This window comes from Fundulus heteroclitus, chromosome 23 (assembly GCF_011125445.2).
Source record: "Fundulus heteroclitus isolate FHET01 chromosome 23, MU-UCD_Fhet_4.1, whole genome shotgun sequence".
NCBI lineage: Eukaryota > Metazoa > Chordata > Actinopteri > Cyprinodontiformes > Fundulidae > Fundulus > Fundulus heteroclitus.
Window position 1 is genome coordinate 19,244,425 of NC_046383.1, and position 16,540 is coordinate 19,260,964.

Below are 16,540 nucleotides of genomic sequence, written 5' to 3' on the forward strand. Positions count from 1 at the left end.
GAGGCGCTTCTACCTTAAATATCTCAGAAAATAGCACTTGGACAAATTCGTAATTTGTCCATATGCAATCTTTGACTGAAGCAATCTTTGACTGTGCAGAAAACAGTGCAGTAACAACCTAAACAAACCGTGAATTCCCGTTCATATTGCTCCTACCCTCTGTAACAGCATAAGATAAATAAATAAATAAAATTGTATATATATATATATATATATATATATATATATATATATATATATATATATATATATATATATATATAGTGTTGCATAGTAACAAAGTAAAAATACTTAATTACTGTACTTAAGTATATTTTGGAGTACTTTATACTTTTCTTGAATATCATTTTTTTTGATAACTTTTACTTTTACTTCACTATGTTTCTGAACTTATTTGCATACTTTTACTCCAATACATTTTCAATGTTTGGTTTAGTTACTTGTTGCACAAAGAGAGAGAGAGAGACTCACGCACGCAAGTGTTTTATTAGCAGGTTTACCACTTTCTGTAGGTTGGCTGGACCTGGTTTATCACTTAACCATGTTCTTAGTATACACCCCCTGGTCTAAATTTTGCCCCCACTTGGTTGTGTACAATTTTAAAGTGCATAGCACCGACCTTACTTGAAAAAAGAAAACTGAAGGCTTAAAAAAAGGTTGTATTTTCTGTCTAAATTTGGTCTAAATTTCTCCTGCACTTGGCTGTTTATATTATTTCAAGTGAATTTGACTTTCAAAGTTTACCAAAATTTAAAAAATGTCATTCAAACTGCATTTGCTTTTTTTTTTTTACTTTTTACTTATACTTTTTATTACATTACTTGAGTACATCTCCTTTTATAGTAATTTTCATATTTAAGTACAAGACATTTCAGATACTTTAAGACTTTAACTCAAGTAACATTTCAGTCAGTGACTTGGACTTTTACCAAAGTCATATTTTATAGAGGTACCTACTTTTACTTGACTCTGAGATTTCAGTACTTTATACAACACTGTATATATATATATATATATATATATATATATATATATATATATATATATATATATATATATATAAAACTAAATAAATTGATGTGATTTAACTCATGAAAAAATAAAAAAAATAAGATAAATAAAAAATTATTCAAATTGTTGAATCCTGACAAAAGATAATCAGAGGATAAGGCAAGGCACATTTATTTGTATCGCACATTTCAGTACAGAGACAATGCAAAGTGCTTTACATGATTAAAATATAGGAAAATAAACACAGAATAAAAGCAAGTATGAATAAAATGTAGAAACTGAAAGCAAACATTAAAAACAGTTGGACTACAGGAATTAGCATATGGACAAATTCTTAATGAAGCAATCTTTGACTGTACAGAAAACAGTGCTGTAACAACCTAAACAAACCGTCAATTCCCGTTCATATTGCCCATACCCTTTGTAGCAGCATAAAGAAAAAACCTATATTAAATATTTTTATACTGTGGAGAAATTGACCCAAGTAACTCTGAGAGGCACGTCAAAAATCATTGAAACCTTTTGAATACAAATCAAATTAATATGCAATATTTAGATTCATTATTATTTATTATCATATTTGAATCTCCTTTGTCACTGCTGCACGCTTATCCATGTTTCTTAACAATAAGCAACATTTTACCATGCTACTTTATTCAGCATGCTTATCAATTAATTGAATACAGACACATAGACAGAAGCAAATTTGAGATTGTTTTTTTTTTATTGTTTACACATGTTGTTATTTATGTGGTCAGATACAGACAATTTTATCAGTTCCTCAATGGAGAGTCAATATACTGTAATTTCTAACACTATCCTAAAAATGGTCAGATGATGCAATTTCAGGAGAACAATCAATTGCACAGATTTATGTCTTTATGCAGTTGTGCAGTGGCTCTCGAGAAAATACAAACCCCTCTTAAAATTACAGGTTTGAAAAATGTAAACCAAATATTTTATAAACTTTTATGAACACATATCCAACCCCATTCAACTGAAAAACTAACAAATCTGTTGGAGTGGAAAATGTATGTTTTGATGACTGCTTCACAGTGCACATACTTAAACTACTCAGTTTCATAAATGAGTCTTTGTTGATAGGAGTCAGCGTGCCTCATCTTCATCGTCAAATTTATCTCTGGTTTCTGGCTAAGCTGTACCTAAATTTTCATGTTGCTGTCAGGGCGTCATTGTTTTGTAGGTCTGGATGTACGACTGGACTCAACGTGACACTAAAAAATAACATCCCTCCTCATCTTCATTTTTCTAGCAGACTCTTGAAGGTTTTGGGTCAAGACTGAACTGTATTTGGAAACACTCAGTTTAATTCCATCTGGTTGAAATGTACACACATATAAAAAAAATATAAAAAATATACCACAGAGCATGATACGGCTACCACCATGTTTCACTGTGGGAATGATGTTCTTTTTAAGAATGCACAGTGCTTTCTTGTGTCTGCTTGAGATCATAAAGTCTTCTCCAATAAGGTAGCAGGAGGTTTTTGCCAGGCTTGCGTGGTTTCTTTCTTTCCTTTATCTTATTTTTTTTATTTTTTCATGAGTTAAATCACATCAATTTATTTAGTTATATATATATATATATATATATATATATATATAAATGTTTGTATATCTGAATATCTGGAATGTGTAACAAAAGTAAATTCCCTCTGGGATTATTAAAGTATGTCTGATTCTGATTCTGAAGCACAACTAATACTTATTGGAAATTGTTGCATCTCTCTCACTGTTACTGTCAGCAACCATGACCAGTTTTTGTCTTGTTTTAGGAAAACGCCCAATTTGGTCAGATTCGCAGCCACTGGTGACCCGTGAGTGCTGAAATGAAATCAAAATGTGCTGAAATGAAATCAAAATGTGCCCCAAAAATGTTGTGAAAATCAAGTTATGTTATCTTTTTTAAACACTTTGTTGAACAGAGTTGTTTAATACTTGAGCTTTTTGAGCATGTGTCATGTTAAAGGTTGAAAGGTTTGAAAATAATTTATCTTACAAGTCATGAATGTAAAAAAAAGGATGTGTAAACTTTTAAGAGCTTCTGTACTTCCTATGTGTTGCGCTCCCACATTCTTTAATCATTTCCCTAATTCTAAATCTAGTATAATTCAGAGAGCTTAGAAGGCCGAATCCAAAACAGGCAACAGGAAAGGCAGCTAAATCCTTTCAGAGCAACAGACGGATGTGACTGAATGCTCCAAAGTAAGGAGCCAACATGGTGTTCCCAGAATAGCAATCCCTTGTCCGTCACAGTGGATTTGACAGTGACTTTCTTTGGGCACAAAACGTTGGTTTGTCTAAGGGACGTCACAAGTTGCATCTGTGCCAGAAAAATTAAGCCCCCCCATAGCGAGGCGGAGTGACTCACAAAAGTGCATCTAATCACTCCTATTGTTCTTTGTTAACAACAATCTCAAGAACCACACTTCTTGTCTCCATCATCCCTGCTTCTCTTGTATTTGGCAATACGATCGCCTCCCTCGCCCTTTCTGAATCACATGGGGACAAACAGATACATGAAATCTCTGTGGTTTCTGTGGGTCTTAGCCTGTCTTGGCCAGTTTATTTTCAGCTGCCTGCAGAAGGACTCAGAGGAGTGGACAGACTGCAGGACAGATGTGCCCTTCCTTCACCTCGCCCCCCTTCTTTTATCTCCAAGTGACTCAAAACCGGACATTGCTGTCCCCCCCCCACTCAACACAAATGGTCATACCGGCAACATGTTTATATTTCTGTGCAAATATGCACACGTGCAGAGGAGTAGAACAACAAGCGAAGGCAAATCATTGATGAATTTATTTTCCATTTTTAGATGTCAGTTGCCTTCAGCAACAGCTTCTTGGCCTATATTTTTTTAAAGGCAGTATTCAGCAATCTGTTGCGCACTCTGTGACTTCTGTACTTGTATGTTGAAAACCTGAAATGACCAAATTCAGTAGAAGTCGGCATATTTTCTTAAAGACATTAAATATCCCAGATCAGGATTTGGAAGTGTGGTTAAAAGGCAGATAATCTGCCATAACCACATAACATAGAAAGTTTTCCTGGATCAATGTGTTCTTCTTTGCTTTTTTTTGTCTCTGCTCTGTCTTCTCTATCCCCCAGTCGGTCGAGGCAGATGAACGTTCACACTGAGCCTGGTTCTGCTGGAGGTTTTCCTCCTCGTTAAAGGGGAGTTTTCCTCTCCACTGTCGCTTCATGCTTGCTCAGAATGAGGGATTGCTGCAAAGCCATCAACAATGCAGACGACTGTCCACTGTAGCTCTACGTTCTTTCAGGTGGAGTGAATGCTGCTTGTCAAGACTCGATGCAGTCTGCTGTGTTTCCTGAGATAGGAAACTTTTTTGACCAATCTGTCTGGATGATTTGATTGACTTTGAAAAATGCCTTGAGATGACATGTGTTGTGAATTGGCACTACATAAATAAAATTGAATTGAAAATTGAAAGTCTAATTGTGGCATTTCCTATCATGACTATTAATCATTGATGATGTCAGGTTTGACTGATTCTAAACATATCAAAATAAATGAACTAATAATATGAATGCAAGGAAATATATATATTTTTTTCTCTCTTTTTCTTCTATGGTTTCTCACCCGGAGCCCTGTGGCCACCAATGCATAGAAGTGGAGTAATTTATTTTTCCAAAAAAAGTAAAAAACAAAGCAACTGGACTTGTTTTCCGTAGTTGAAGACATTTCGCTTCCTCTCCAGGAAGCTTTCTCAATTCAAAAAGTCTGGAGTAATGTGGAGTAACAAGCTTTATACTACTGCCTAACAAAGGCCTTGTAATGGCTTAGATAACATGCAAATTCAACAGAAACAGGTCCAAGGCAGCAGATTAAACCAAATCTGCTGCCTTAATGACTTTAACAAACACCCATCACTAAGGGGTGGACCTGTTTTGGTTGAATTTGCATGTTATCTAAGCCATTACAAGACCTTTGTTTGGCAGTAGTATAAAGCTTGGTACTGCACATTACTCCAGACTTTTTGAATTGAGAAAGCTTCCTGGAGAGGAAGCGAAACGTCTTCAACTACGGAAAACAAGTCCAGTTGCTTTGTTTTTACTTTTTTTGGAATGACCTGGATGACTGAGAATCTTCACCAGTGATTCATTTTATATTTTTATTGTTATAAAAAAAAAGCAGCCTAAATTTTAACAACCCGCCCAAAGCAATTTTTTCCAGCCCAATGTGTCCAAAACAAGCTCAATTGGCTCAATGTGGCAACACTGCCTGATAATTGATAAATGTGTATTAGTTAATGAAAAATGTCATGCAACGAGATTCTTTCTTTTAAAAAAAAGAGAATCTTCAAATCTTTGTCCTTAAATTCTTTTTTTTTAGTTTAATATTGGAGCAAAGGTTAGCCGCTCTGCAGTTTTACTGGTAATAGAGTCTAGCCTAACAGCTCAATAAATGATACCCATCAAATATGGAAGCAAAGGGTCACTAATCGTGTTAAGCTCAGCTGTAAGTCAGTTTTATTCCTCTCTATCAAAGCTACTTCCTTTTCCAGAAAGCCTTTTCCAGCCCGCTCCTTTCTTGGACCTTCCTGGCGGGGCACTGATGCATCCTCTGCAAACAACACGTGCGAAGGTGAACGTCAGCAAAAACCCAAGATCTACGCAAATGAACACGCATACTGGACTAAGCCCAGCTAAGAAAGGCACAGCCAGATGGGAAGAGTGTGACAGGGGAAGTAGATGCGCTGGAGTGATGGAGCTTCAGATAAAAAAAAAAAAAAAAAAGAGATCGGTGAGTGACAGCCATATAAAGGCGCACAAATACATAAAAGAGACGATGAAAAGCTGAGCATGGCTACGTTGGTTGCCAGATGGGTGGAGAAAGAGTGGGCACGTATTGTCAGAGAGATTCTCGCAGCTAATGACCTGGTTTTACACCGGAAGGCGCACTAAAAAGAAGCCCCAGTAAGGGAATGACTGTGGACGCCTACAGTTCTGTTACAACAGAGTAGCTGGGAAATATTAAAAGAGAAATCACAATGGAGACGGTGAACTGGCAACTTTGCAGGTGGTCATGTTTTAAATGTGGATATTTGTCAACGGTGAATGTGCTGTTGCTTAAAAATCCCAGAACTACTTCCTGAGCTGTTTACACAAAAAGACAATAGTTATTATCACATATTTTAGATTATTCGATTTCTTACAGACTCTGCATGATTGTGGAAACACCGGGACCAAATCAGAGCATTAAGAGTAAGGTTCAAGTGACTTTCAAGCGCAGATTATCAAGCTTTTAACTCTGAACATGGACTTGGACATAACAACAACATTAGATCTATCCTATTGTGGTGTAGCTCTGGCTGTACATCTGTTGTCCTGCTGGAAGGGGATCATCCACCCCCGTCGAAAGTCTTGTTTAGATTTTCTCCAAAGATTGCCCTGTACTTAGCATTGCTCATCTTCACATGAACTATGAACAGAAAACGTGATGCTGCCACCTCCATGATTTACCTTAGAGAAGGTGTGTTCAGGGTCAAATGCAGTGTTAGCTTTCTGCCATTGACAAACTTTTCCCATTCAGGCCAAGAACAATTTGTGTTGTTGTTATCTGAGCAGAGAACCATGTAGGTTTGCAGTATCTTCTGTGTGGCTTGTGGTAAATACTTGTTTTGTCTGCTATTAACTTTTGAATGAAGGTCAAATGTTTGGACTGCACAATGTTTGTCCTTTCAACAAACTGTCCCACCTTAATTGTACATCTCCGCAGCTCTTCTATAAAGTTACCTTGGACGTCTTGGTTGCTTATCTGATGAGTGTTTCCTTTTCTCTTCCTGTTAGTTTAGCTGGGCGGCCATGTGTCTTGGTGGTTTTGCAGTTGTGCCGTAGTCTGTCCATTTTCAGATGACATCTTGAACAGAGTTCAATAATATAACTGTACTTTAAACTTCCCCACAACTTTATGCCTGACCTGTCTGCTGTGCTAATTGCGCTTCATGATGCTGTTTGTTCACTAAAGTTGCAAACCTCTGAGCAACTTCATAGAGTGGCTGGACTTACATTCAGAATAAATTACACACAGGCAGACTGTTTTATTTGGTGACTTCTGAAAGCATTTGATTGTATAGGATTTTAGTTTGGGGTATCACAAATGAAAACAATGTTCTCTCTATTCCTTTCACTTAATTGTGTTTTTACTAATAATAACTCCCAACGGATACAATAATGTTTGTAAGAGTTTATGCAGTGTCTTCTAAAACTATTCATATACCTTGAAGATTTGTGACATTCTGTCACATCACAGAATCAGACATACTTAATGTGACAAAATGTCACAAATGTTCAAGGTATATGAATAGTTTTAGAAGACACTGCATAAACTCTTACTTGGACAGTTGTTCATCTCCTGTGTCTCTGTGTTGCTCCATTAAACCCTGAAGCAGGTGACGGTGAAATGTATGAAGGATAAAGATGGATAAAAATAAAAGTTGGGTTTAACCGAGATCATAATAAGTGATTTTCGGAAAAGATTTAAGTTAGCTCATGACATGACTATCTGTCCAGAGTACCCTGCGTCTCGCTCACTGCCCGCTGGACATGGCTTCAGCTCAAAGCCTGGAAACATCCATGTTCATTCTGCCAACCTGAAGCCGTTTGTCGCTCAGCATTCTGTTTTCTTGTTTGTTTTATGTTTTTGTGCATAAAATAAATGGACATATAATTAAAGATATCCGTTTTGCTTTGGTCATTGGGTTGCAGACTGTTTCCTTTCCCTGAGCAGTTGCCAGGCAACCGGCAAAGTGACTTGCCAAAAAAAAAAATAAACAGTCAAGTAATCCTTTCGTTTTTAATATACCAAGGCTTGTTTTTCTGAGAAGCTGCCAAAGAATTAAAACTCAACATTTGCTGTCTGTATCTAAGCTTTGACAACAGACTCCTCCAGGTGATTCCCAGTAAATTGCTATATCATTATAAAGGTAATTTATATTAAAAAGTGAACATCATATTAAATTGATTGCACACAGACTGGTATGTTTCAAGCTTTTTCTATTAATTAAAGGAGGAATAAGTAGTAATGACACCTTGTTGCTCAAATCAGTACAACAGGTTTTTACGGTCAACAATTTATTTTGCCATTTCTAAACGGTGTGTTGCTGTTTTGAAGCTCCAATGAATATTTACTTCCACAGGATAGCTATATGATGTTGTATTCTAATCTATTTATGGTCTGCTTCTCTTACTGGCTTCCATGTTTGCTCTTTTGCCAAGATAAAATACCAAATGCTGCGCTCTGTGTTGAGAACCCTGGGAACTCTCAAGTGATTGGCCCAGGAACCAGGAAGTAAACACGGGCTACGCTCTTAACCGAAGTAGTTCTGCACCATAACGCTAGGTTTGAAAGGAGAAAAACTTGACTAAGACGTTGTTCACGGAGAGGACCGATTGTTTATAGCGAATGTTACTACCATCCTGGGTGACCAATGAGAAATATTTTGCAGTAAATTTCTTACATATTGTTCCTTTAAATCGATTTGAGGCTTGACACTAATGAATACCTAAAAATCTAATTTTCACAAAATGCTAATATTTCTCAAGACTAGTAAAACAATATATTTTTAATTATATATTTATAGTCAGTGTGCGAAATACCTGTCAATATTTGGGGGGCTCCCCATCTCCCGATTGTTGCGCAATACCGATGTAAATTTTCTCAATATGCAGTAGGTCTATAACATTACAACGTCAAAGTCAAAGTTAGCTTTAATGTCAATTCTTCACATTCAGACATACAAGGACTCGAAAGGATGTTCCTCATTCACCAACAGTAAAACAGATAAAGTGCACAGGCACAACAGATAAGATCAGTTCCTAATACTAAAATGTAAACATTTTTAGTATTAATCCCCCTGGGATCATTAAAGTATTTCTGATTCTGATATTTGTGAATAAATGTTTAGAATTTTAAATACTGGACATGTTGAGCTTAAAATTTTTTTAGTGACCATTAGTGACAAAAAAAATTTCATTTTTAATTTTTTTGACACAACTTAAGACCCCTTTTTAACTTTGCTTTTGAGGCTTTCAGGGGGTCTCATGGGTTAATCGGGGGGGGGGGGGGGGGGGGGGGGGTGCGTATTTCGCACTCTGTTTATAGTTATTATTTTGACAGGGAAGCATGCTCACGCCACATGGAGGTTAAATAACAAAAAGTCATTGCAAAAGAAGCTAGCTTTTCACAGCGTGCTGTTTCCAAGCACATTAATGGAAAGTTGAGCGGAAGGAAAAAGTACACAAGCACCACGAGCAACCTCGGCTTTTAATGTGTTGAAAACAAAGTTGACTGAAAAGTTTGGGGGAGATTCTCAAGGTATGGGCCTGAGTCAGTGCAGCAACGGCGTTATCTTGCATTTGTCGACTGAAGTGGTAGAAGCGGTGAACTCCTCTTCATTAATCTTTTCATTCCAAAAGGCGAAAAGGGAACGGATCATGATAGGGAAGAAATGCAGTCCTCCTTGTGCTTTCAAGTTTGTGTTTTACTGTGTATGTTAGTGCCTTGGCATTGGCAAGCACATGCATGACCATATGCATCATCATGACCATAATCATGGCGAGAGGGGATCTGTTGAGGGGGTGTGTGCTGATTCCGGCACATTTTAGATCATGGTTTGTTCCCCATTCTGCCTCTTTGCCTGATTCACATCTCAACCCACCCACCAGCCCCCAAACACATGCACATTCATACACCCTCTTCAGTAGCCTGATATAGCGGCCGTCTGTACGAGGTGAGAAGAGGCTGGGGTGAGAAGGGACGAGCGATTCAACTGGTGACCTTCTTCACCCACACGCTCAATCACACAAGAACTGCTAACACCGCTCGCTTGCACACATGCAAAAATAAATAAATAATAAGAAACATAAACAAGCAGTTCAGAACAGGGAAAAAAAAGAGAAGCCACAAAGTTTAGAGTAAAGATGCACCAAGTGTCCAGGATTAAAACTTGGTTATTAAGCTGCTCTGACTTGGTTATTAAGCTAAACTGCCCGCATCATTAATGATATAACAGACATCATTTAAGGTTTGTTTTGTCTTGGAAGGGTTATAATTATTGATTCTTGCCTGTTTGTTTGCCATGTCATATTTTACAGTCTTACCATAACTTGGATAAACCTGGGAAAGAACTGTAAAACTAGCAAATGAGGAAAAAAGAGGAATTAACCCAGATTACTTTGACTCTGATTGTGAGAATAGAATAAAAAATAATTATACTTACAATCATGTTATTTTTGTTTATTTGGATGTATGATTTAATTAGCTCTTTTCTTTTTAATCGTTTTAATGTTCTCACTTTCTCTGTGAAGCACTTTATAATGAGATCTGTGAAAGGTACTAGATAAATAAAATGAAAACCTTTAAGAATTAATTAACTTGCATGTAACAATGTAATAATAATAATGATTACAATAAAGATTATTATCATTCTGTTATTATTTGTCTCATATAGGGACTTATGTTTTATTTGTTGTGAACAGATACATTGATTAATTAATCCCAAAAGTAAACTAAATGATAAAAGAACTAAATTACACAAATCATGGACTTAATAAATATACAAATAAGTCATTAATAAAACAATATTGAATGATAGCCTTTTAAGGGAATTACATCCTGTACTGATCATGTTAATTTTATATGTTGTGTTTGTACATATATGTGCATCTTCCATCTCAGCTCATTTTATGTATTTTATTTTGTGTCAATTTTTGATTATTTTGATTTGATCGATTTGATTCTTGAATGTTGTTCTCTTATCTTTTAATGTGGGAGTGAAGGATATCACTTTGACAAGAAAGACACTCACTGTCGCTTTATGAATTCACTTTTGATTTTATTAAACAAAAACACTTCAATAGCTTCTTCCATTGAAAAATACAAAATCCATCAACATCACAGCATCATTTATGAACAGTTTAGAAAATCACTGACATGATTCAGATAAAACACGAGGGTCTGGTCACAAACACACGGCCTTCGTTGACAGTACACGGCTGATCTGTTACTGTAACATTTTTTTTTTTTTTTTTACAGATACAGAAAGCTGCAGAATGAACAGATATGTGTGGTGGATTGTCATGATCTGTTTGAGCATGTTTTGCATATATATGTGTTGGTGTAACCAGAAGAGTGGGCAGACTGGTCAAACCCAAAACTGGTCATGCATTTTCAAACTCTTCTTTTTTTTCCCCCTCAAACATGTTCTGGTTAGAAACACAAAAACAAGTTGTACAAAGATAATCAGACAGAAGTTCAGGAAACCACATAGTGGGGAAACTGCACGAGCAAACACATTTTATTAGGCTGCCTTCCATTCAAAATCAATGGGCCTAATTTAAACTTCTTACTAAAAGTAAAAATCCTGTTCGACCTATGTACAATATGGAATGAGTTTATCTACAGTGATTCTGTGCTGTATTTACAGGTGCTTGTTTTTGCTGGTAAGATTTTGAACCTTTTCGTGATTCCCGCTCCTATCAGCATCTGCATATTTCTCAAACTTCTGGTGGTGCCAGACTGACTGTGAATCCCCTTCTCAATGCAACTAGCATGATATAAATGCTGATTGGACAATCATCAGATCATGCAGCCTGCGTCGTTTGGACTGGGACGTCACAAGTAACGCCTGAGGACTTCACCAGATTACTCGCACTGCCGCCAATCTGTCCTCTGCTCTTTGAAATAGCTCCCTGCTGCCTCACCCGGGTCCTGCTTCGCTGAATCGTCCCCGCCCTGAACGGCCAGGAGGCAACTGAAGGGAATCGAGATGCGATTTCTTTAGAGTGAGCAAGAAAGAGCAGGAGGAAAACTTGAAGGAAAGAGATGGTTTAGGAGGCGAGGGACAGTTCAACTTGAAAGAAGACGGAGCAGGAGCGTCACTATGAAGAAGGAGAGGAGGTGGAGAGGGGACGGGGTGATGGTTGAGGAGGAGGATGAGGGGAAAGCCTCGCTGTCGTAGCTGGGAGCGCAGTCCAGCTCCACGCAGCGGATGGAGGAGTCTTCGTTCCCGTAGTTGGCCCAGTACTCTTCGGGGTCCAGCTTGGGAAGAGCAGCCTCGTCCTCGGACAGTTCGTACTTGACGGGTAAGGTTTCAGCGGCCTTCTTGGGGGGGTACTGAGGCTTCACGTGGGAGAAGGGTAAGGTCTTCACGCCCTCTGAGGTCTTCTGGTACGTGGACTTCGACGAAGACGCAGGCTTGTGCTTGGAGAACCACCAGCGGGTCTTGGTGCTGAAGGTGGTCGTGGTGCTTCCAGTCAGGGAGCCTGGGTCAGGCAGAGGACAGACGGCGAAATCCATCTCGCGCAGGAAGCGGAGGTCCTGGCCACGGCGCTGGGACGGGGAGGAGCACACGACTTCGGAGGACGAGATGCGAGCTTTGCGGAACCACTCCCAGAGGGGACGGGACTCACAGCCGCAGGACCAGGGGTTGCTGTTGAGCCGCAGGAACTGGATGCCCTGGGTGTCCCTCATGGTCTGGCCCGGCAGCTCGGCCAGAGAGTTGTTGAACAGGTAAAGGATGGTCAGGCGACCCAGGTCGCGGAAAGCCCGGCGGTGCACCTGTCGGATGCGGTTGTCATGGAGAAGGAGGCGGTCCAGATTGACCAGGCCTCTGAACACGTTCTCAGAGAGGGCCCGGATGCGGTTCCCGTGCAGGAAGAGATGGGTCAGGTTAACCAGATCTGAGAACAGGTCATCCTGCAGAGAATGGAGTTGGTTTTCCTACAGAAAAGAAAAATCACAATATGAGACGGTTTAATGATGCAAGAAGGAGCTGTTGACGGATAAAGCAACAAAGTACAAAAAACAAAGAACCAAATTCAAGAACAGCTAGTTTCTCTCTAATGGCGACCAGATAATAAAAAGCAAACAGATATTTCTGCAGGCCACCGATTTGAAAATTGTAAAAAAAAAAAAAAAAAAGCACTCTCCTTTAATACACTGTATGTTAATTTATATTCAGTCCAGTACCTGACTTATTTAATAGGAAAGTTGTTCTTTTTGCTTTTTTTTTTTAAGCCACATGCTGATGACCATAAATCCTCCAGACATGAAAAGTCTCCTAAAGATGAAGCAGAGCTTTGAGCTGAAATCTTGGTCCAAAAGCTGATTCATCTCTAAAGGTACAGAGTCAGGCTTTCAGCATCACAAATAATGTTCATCAGCTGTAGATAGTGTTTTGAGTCTGGAACATCCTTTTTTAATTCTCCTAATTTTTAGGCCCAAACAGATACTGTAAGGGTCAGCCACAAAGGACTTGAACAGAAAATGCGAGAAAAGCCAAAGTCCAAATAAAAAACTTTAAATCACAGACAGAAAACCTAAATAAATGTCATTTAAACAGATTACAATAAAGTCTTCAAGGACATGCTATTGTTTTTAAACTTTGATAGTGATATAGCAAATATGGATAGATATCATGCATGAAGAAGAGAGTACATTTCCCATATTTTTACTTGTCTGCTTGATTTTATTGCTGACTTGTTTGGTTGCATTGGCACATTTATTTCTATCCTCTGACTTTGCTGGAACTGAGTAATACTGAATGCGTAACTAAATGAGAGTAGACCACTGCTGAAACACGTCTGATTGCTTCTGCGTTAAGTCTGGGTCTTGGTTTTCTGGGGGTTGTATTAGAATGTGTTGCTTAGATCAAATCAGTGGGCACCGTGTGTGGGCGTGCAGGCTTGATGCGGACAGATGCGTCGGTCGACTAATTCTGCAGTGTGACTGTGTGCTGCTGAAAGCACCGAACATGCACATTCCTTCTTGAGCATCTCCAAACATCTTTCAGTGTCTGCGTGTTTGAGCGTCTGGATGCTGCGTTTACCTGCAGGTAGAGAAACTGGAGGCTGTAGAGCTTGTGGAAGATATCATGGGGCAGAGTGGCCAGCTTGCAGCGATGCATGTGCAGGCTCTGCAACTTCTCCAGGCCCCTGAACGCTCCACCTTCCAGGTGCCGCAGCGAAGGGTTGTCCCCCAGATCCAGCTCCTCCAGGATCCTGAGGTTGCTGAAGGCTCCGGCCTCAATCCATGTAATGTTGTTCCCGTACAGCCAAAGCACCTGCGGAGGGATTCAGAGGGAAACGCGTTTAGAGGAGAAACGAGCGGATTACAGAGGACACGTTTTTCCACCAATAGGGAGCTCACCTGTGTCTCAAAGCCAAAGGAGTCTGCGCGAAGCTCTGTTATGCGGTTGTTCTGCAGGAAGACTCGTTGGGAGTCGTAGGGTACTCCAGCTGGAACCATGGTGAGGTTCTGGGACTGGCAGCTGACCGTCATGGGCGTAGGGTAACACACGCACAGCCTGGGGCATGCTGAAACCCCGCCCGGCTTCATCACCACCAGCCACAGAATCAACCAAAGGGTCAGTCCACCTGAAGGTACAGAGAGGAGGAAGGAGATCTTTACTAGGCTGAAAATGTTTCATGTTTTAGGGCTACTGCTGCTGTTGTAGGTCACGGTTTGGAAACCTGCTTATTAATGAGAGACAGAAAAGGCTGATTCCAGCTTCTGGCACACAGCTTTCTGTCCGTCAAAGCTGTTGTTGTGATTCCTTTTAACACCGATGTTCCTTCACCCGTGACATTTCGATACTCCCCAAAGCTACATACATAATTCAGGCAAAAATCATTCACCTATTCAATTGTAGGGGATCACTTTGCACAGGTATCAGTGACCTGGTTGCATAACTCTGGCTTTAAGCAACTTTCAGTGGCAAACTAAGCACTAATACAACAATAATAAACATTTAAAAGACTAAAAAAAGAACAGAAAACACTTTTTACAGCAACAGAGATTTCTAGATCTCATTATTGTTTAAACCAAAGGGTTGTTTCCACTGGGAGGAGAGCCAGTGGCGAGGGCACGCACAGGCTACAACCAGTAACCAGAGTGGGATCAGTGTCAGTTTTTCTGAATAATTTAAAAGCCATTTGGTGGCGCTCGGATAACGCCTTACAGAAGAAGTCAACGCGGGAAAAGTACATGCATTAATTAGTAATATGGTTCCATTCATCAGCCCTGCGCAAGATTTTCCACCCTCTAACCCGCTGACCATTTAACAAGTTATCTGAACTGGATGCTGTGGAGACAAAAACAGCCTCATTTTTTTTTTTTTTTTTCTTTACAGTTTTAGAGTATTTACAATAAAGGCAATATGAGAAGAGCAGTAAAGCTCAGAAAGTTGCGGGCACAAATCAGGATCACAGGGGCACAGCTAGCAGGTTTTGTAAGGGGCTGCCTGGTAGGGTGTCAAACTAACCTACAAGGTCAGAAAAAATACTTTCAGTAGTTTTGTTTTGGTATGCATCTGACTCCAAAGAAAAAAAAAGATCATTAGAATTTCTTTTATTACAACTATCTTTTTTTACATTTAATATACCAAAATTTGGCAGAATTGAAGCGCTTTAACTTTAAAGCTGCGTATGTCGTATTAGTCTGTGGAGGAAGGAGTAAACGATGCACTACAATAGACAGAAAAAAAGCATTCTAATATAAATAAATACTAAGCGTGTGCATTTCCAATCTTAAATATATGCATATTGAATCTTAGATGTAAGACTGTCAAGCAAAGGGTAAGTACCCCTCTGCCCTTAAATAAGGATGCCACAGCTTTCAGTTTACAACTTCAGGGTAAAAAGAGACAAAACTCGCTTAATTAAACTTTACAACAGAAACAAACCCAGACTTTGATCACTTAGTATAAACTTTTCTTTTTCCAAATATATGAATCACTATTGTTTGCTTCTATTTAAAAGTACGAAGTGCCACCCATGTGCTACAACTTCTTTAAAAACATCATATCAAACAATTTATAAGCTAAATAAGTAGGGCTAATTTTTTGTAGGCTGATGTTATTGTAAGCATAAAACTAAATCTAAGCGTCTGCGCCACACACACACAAAAAAAGACAAAAATATAAACCCGTTTTAAGTATCAAACTACTTTCAAACTTTAAAAGACGCACAGCAAACAAACAGGACAATTAAAAAACACACGCATAGATGCAGCGTCCTCCTCCTGCAGGATGGAGATGCTGCGCCACTTACTCTTGAAGTTGTGAGCGCTGGAGCTCCTCACGGTCCTACGGGCCTCCATGTCGAACCAAAGCCGAAAGCGAGTTAGCCTGCGCGGCGTGGAAGTGCCTGCTTGCTGCTATCTCTGCTGCGGTTCAGCTCTGGTGACCGAGTCACTGTGGCTTCAAGGCAGTGACGTTCTGGATTCTCGGGAAGCCTTTTATACGCGCGGCCGGCGCGTCGCCCACGATCGTGGGCAGCGAAAGGATCCTCTCCACGTCATCCGGCAGGGAAGGGAGGGGAGGGGAGGGGAGGGGAGGGAGCCGCCGGAGGAAGCGCCTGGAAAGGCAGCGAAACGCAGGAACTTGGCTCTCTCCAAATACTCCGCTAAATGAGTGATTAATTCTTCATTACTTAGAAGTGTGTGGTTATTGTTTAGGCAAAAAAAATGACCTAACATCCAAAACGCA

General features: G+C 39.4%; 1 protein-coding gene across 1 annotated transcript; it reads right to left on the reverse strand.

The window, feature by feature from the left end:
* Positions 1–11,067: 11,067 nt before the first annotated feature.
* On the reverse strand, positions 11,068–16,314 carry LOC105932620 (reticulon 4 receptor-like 2b). The gene is made up of 4 exons (XM_012871859.3): positions 16,104–16,314; positions 14,203–14,429; positions 13,883–14,116; positions 11,068–12,774 (listed from the first exon to the last, which is right to left on the reverse strand). Exons 1-4 carry the CDS (start codon positions 16,150–16,152, stop codon positions 11,902–11,904), a joined length of 1,383 nt encoding a protein of 460 aa, XP_012727313.2. The 5' UTR covers positions 16,153–16,314; the 3' UTR covers positions 11,068–11,901.
* Between the last annotated feature and the right edge of the window lie 226 nt (positions 16,315–16,540).

Excerpts from the sequence above, each read along its gene's own strand:
- LOC105932620 (XM_012871859.3), bottom strand. The coding sequence starts at position 16,152 with ATGGAGGCCCGTAGGACCGTGAGGAGCTCCAGCGCTCACAACTTCAAG. Across the intron at positions 14,430-16,103 it reads CAGCGCTCACAACTTCAAGA|GTGGACTGACCCTTTGGTTG; the intron begins GTAAGTGGCGCA and ends CTGTACCTTCAG. Across the intron at positions 12,775-13,882 it reads TCCAGTTTCTCTACCTGCAG|GAAAACCAACTCCATTCTCT; the intron begins GTAAACGCAGCA and ends TCTTTTCTGTAG.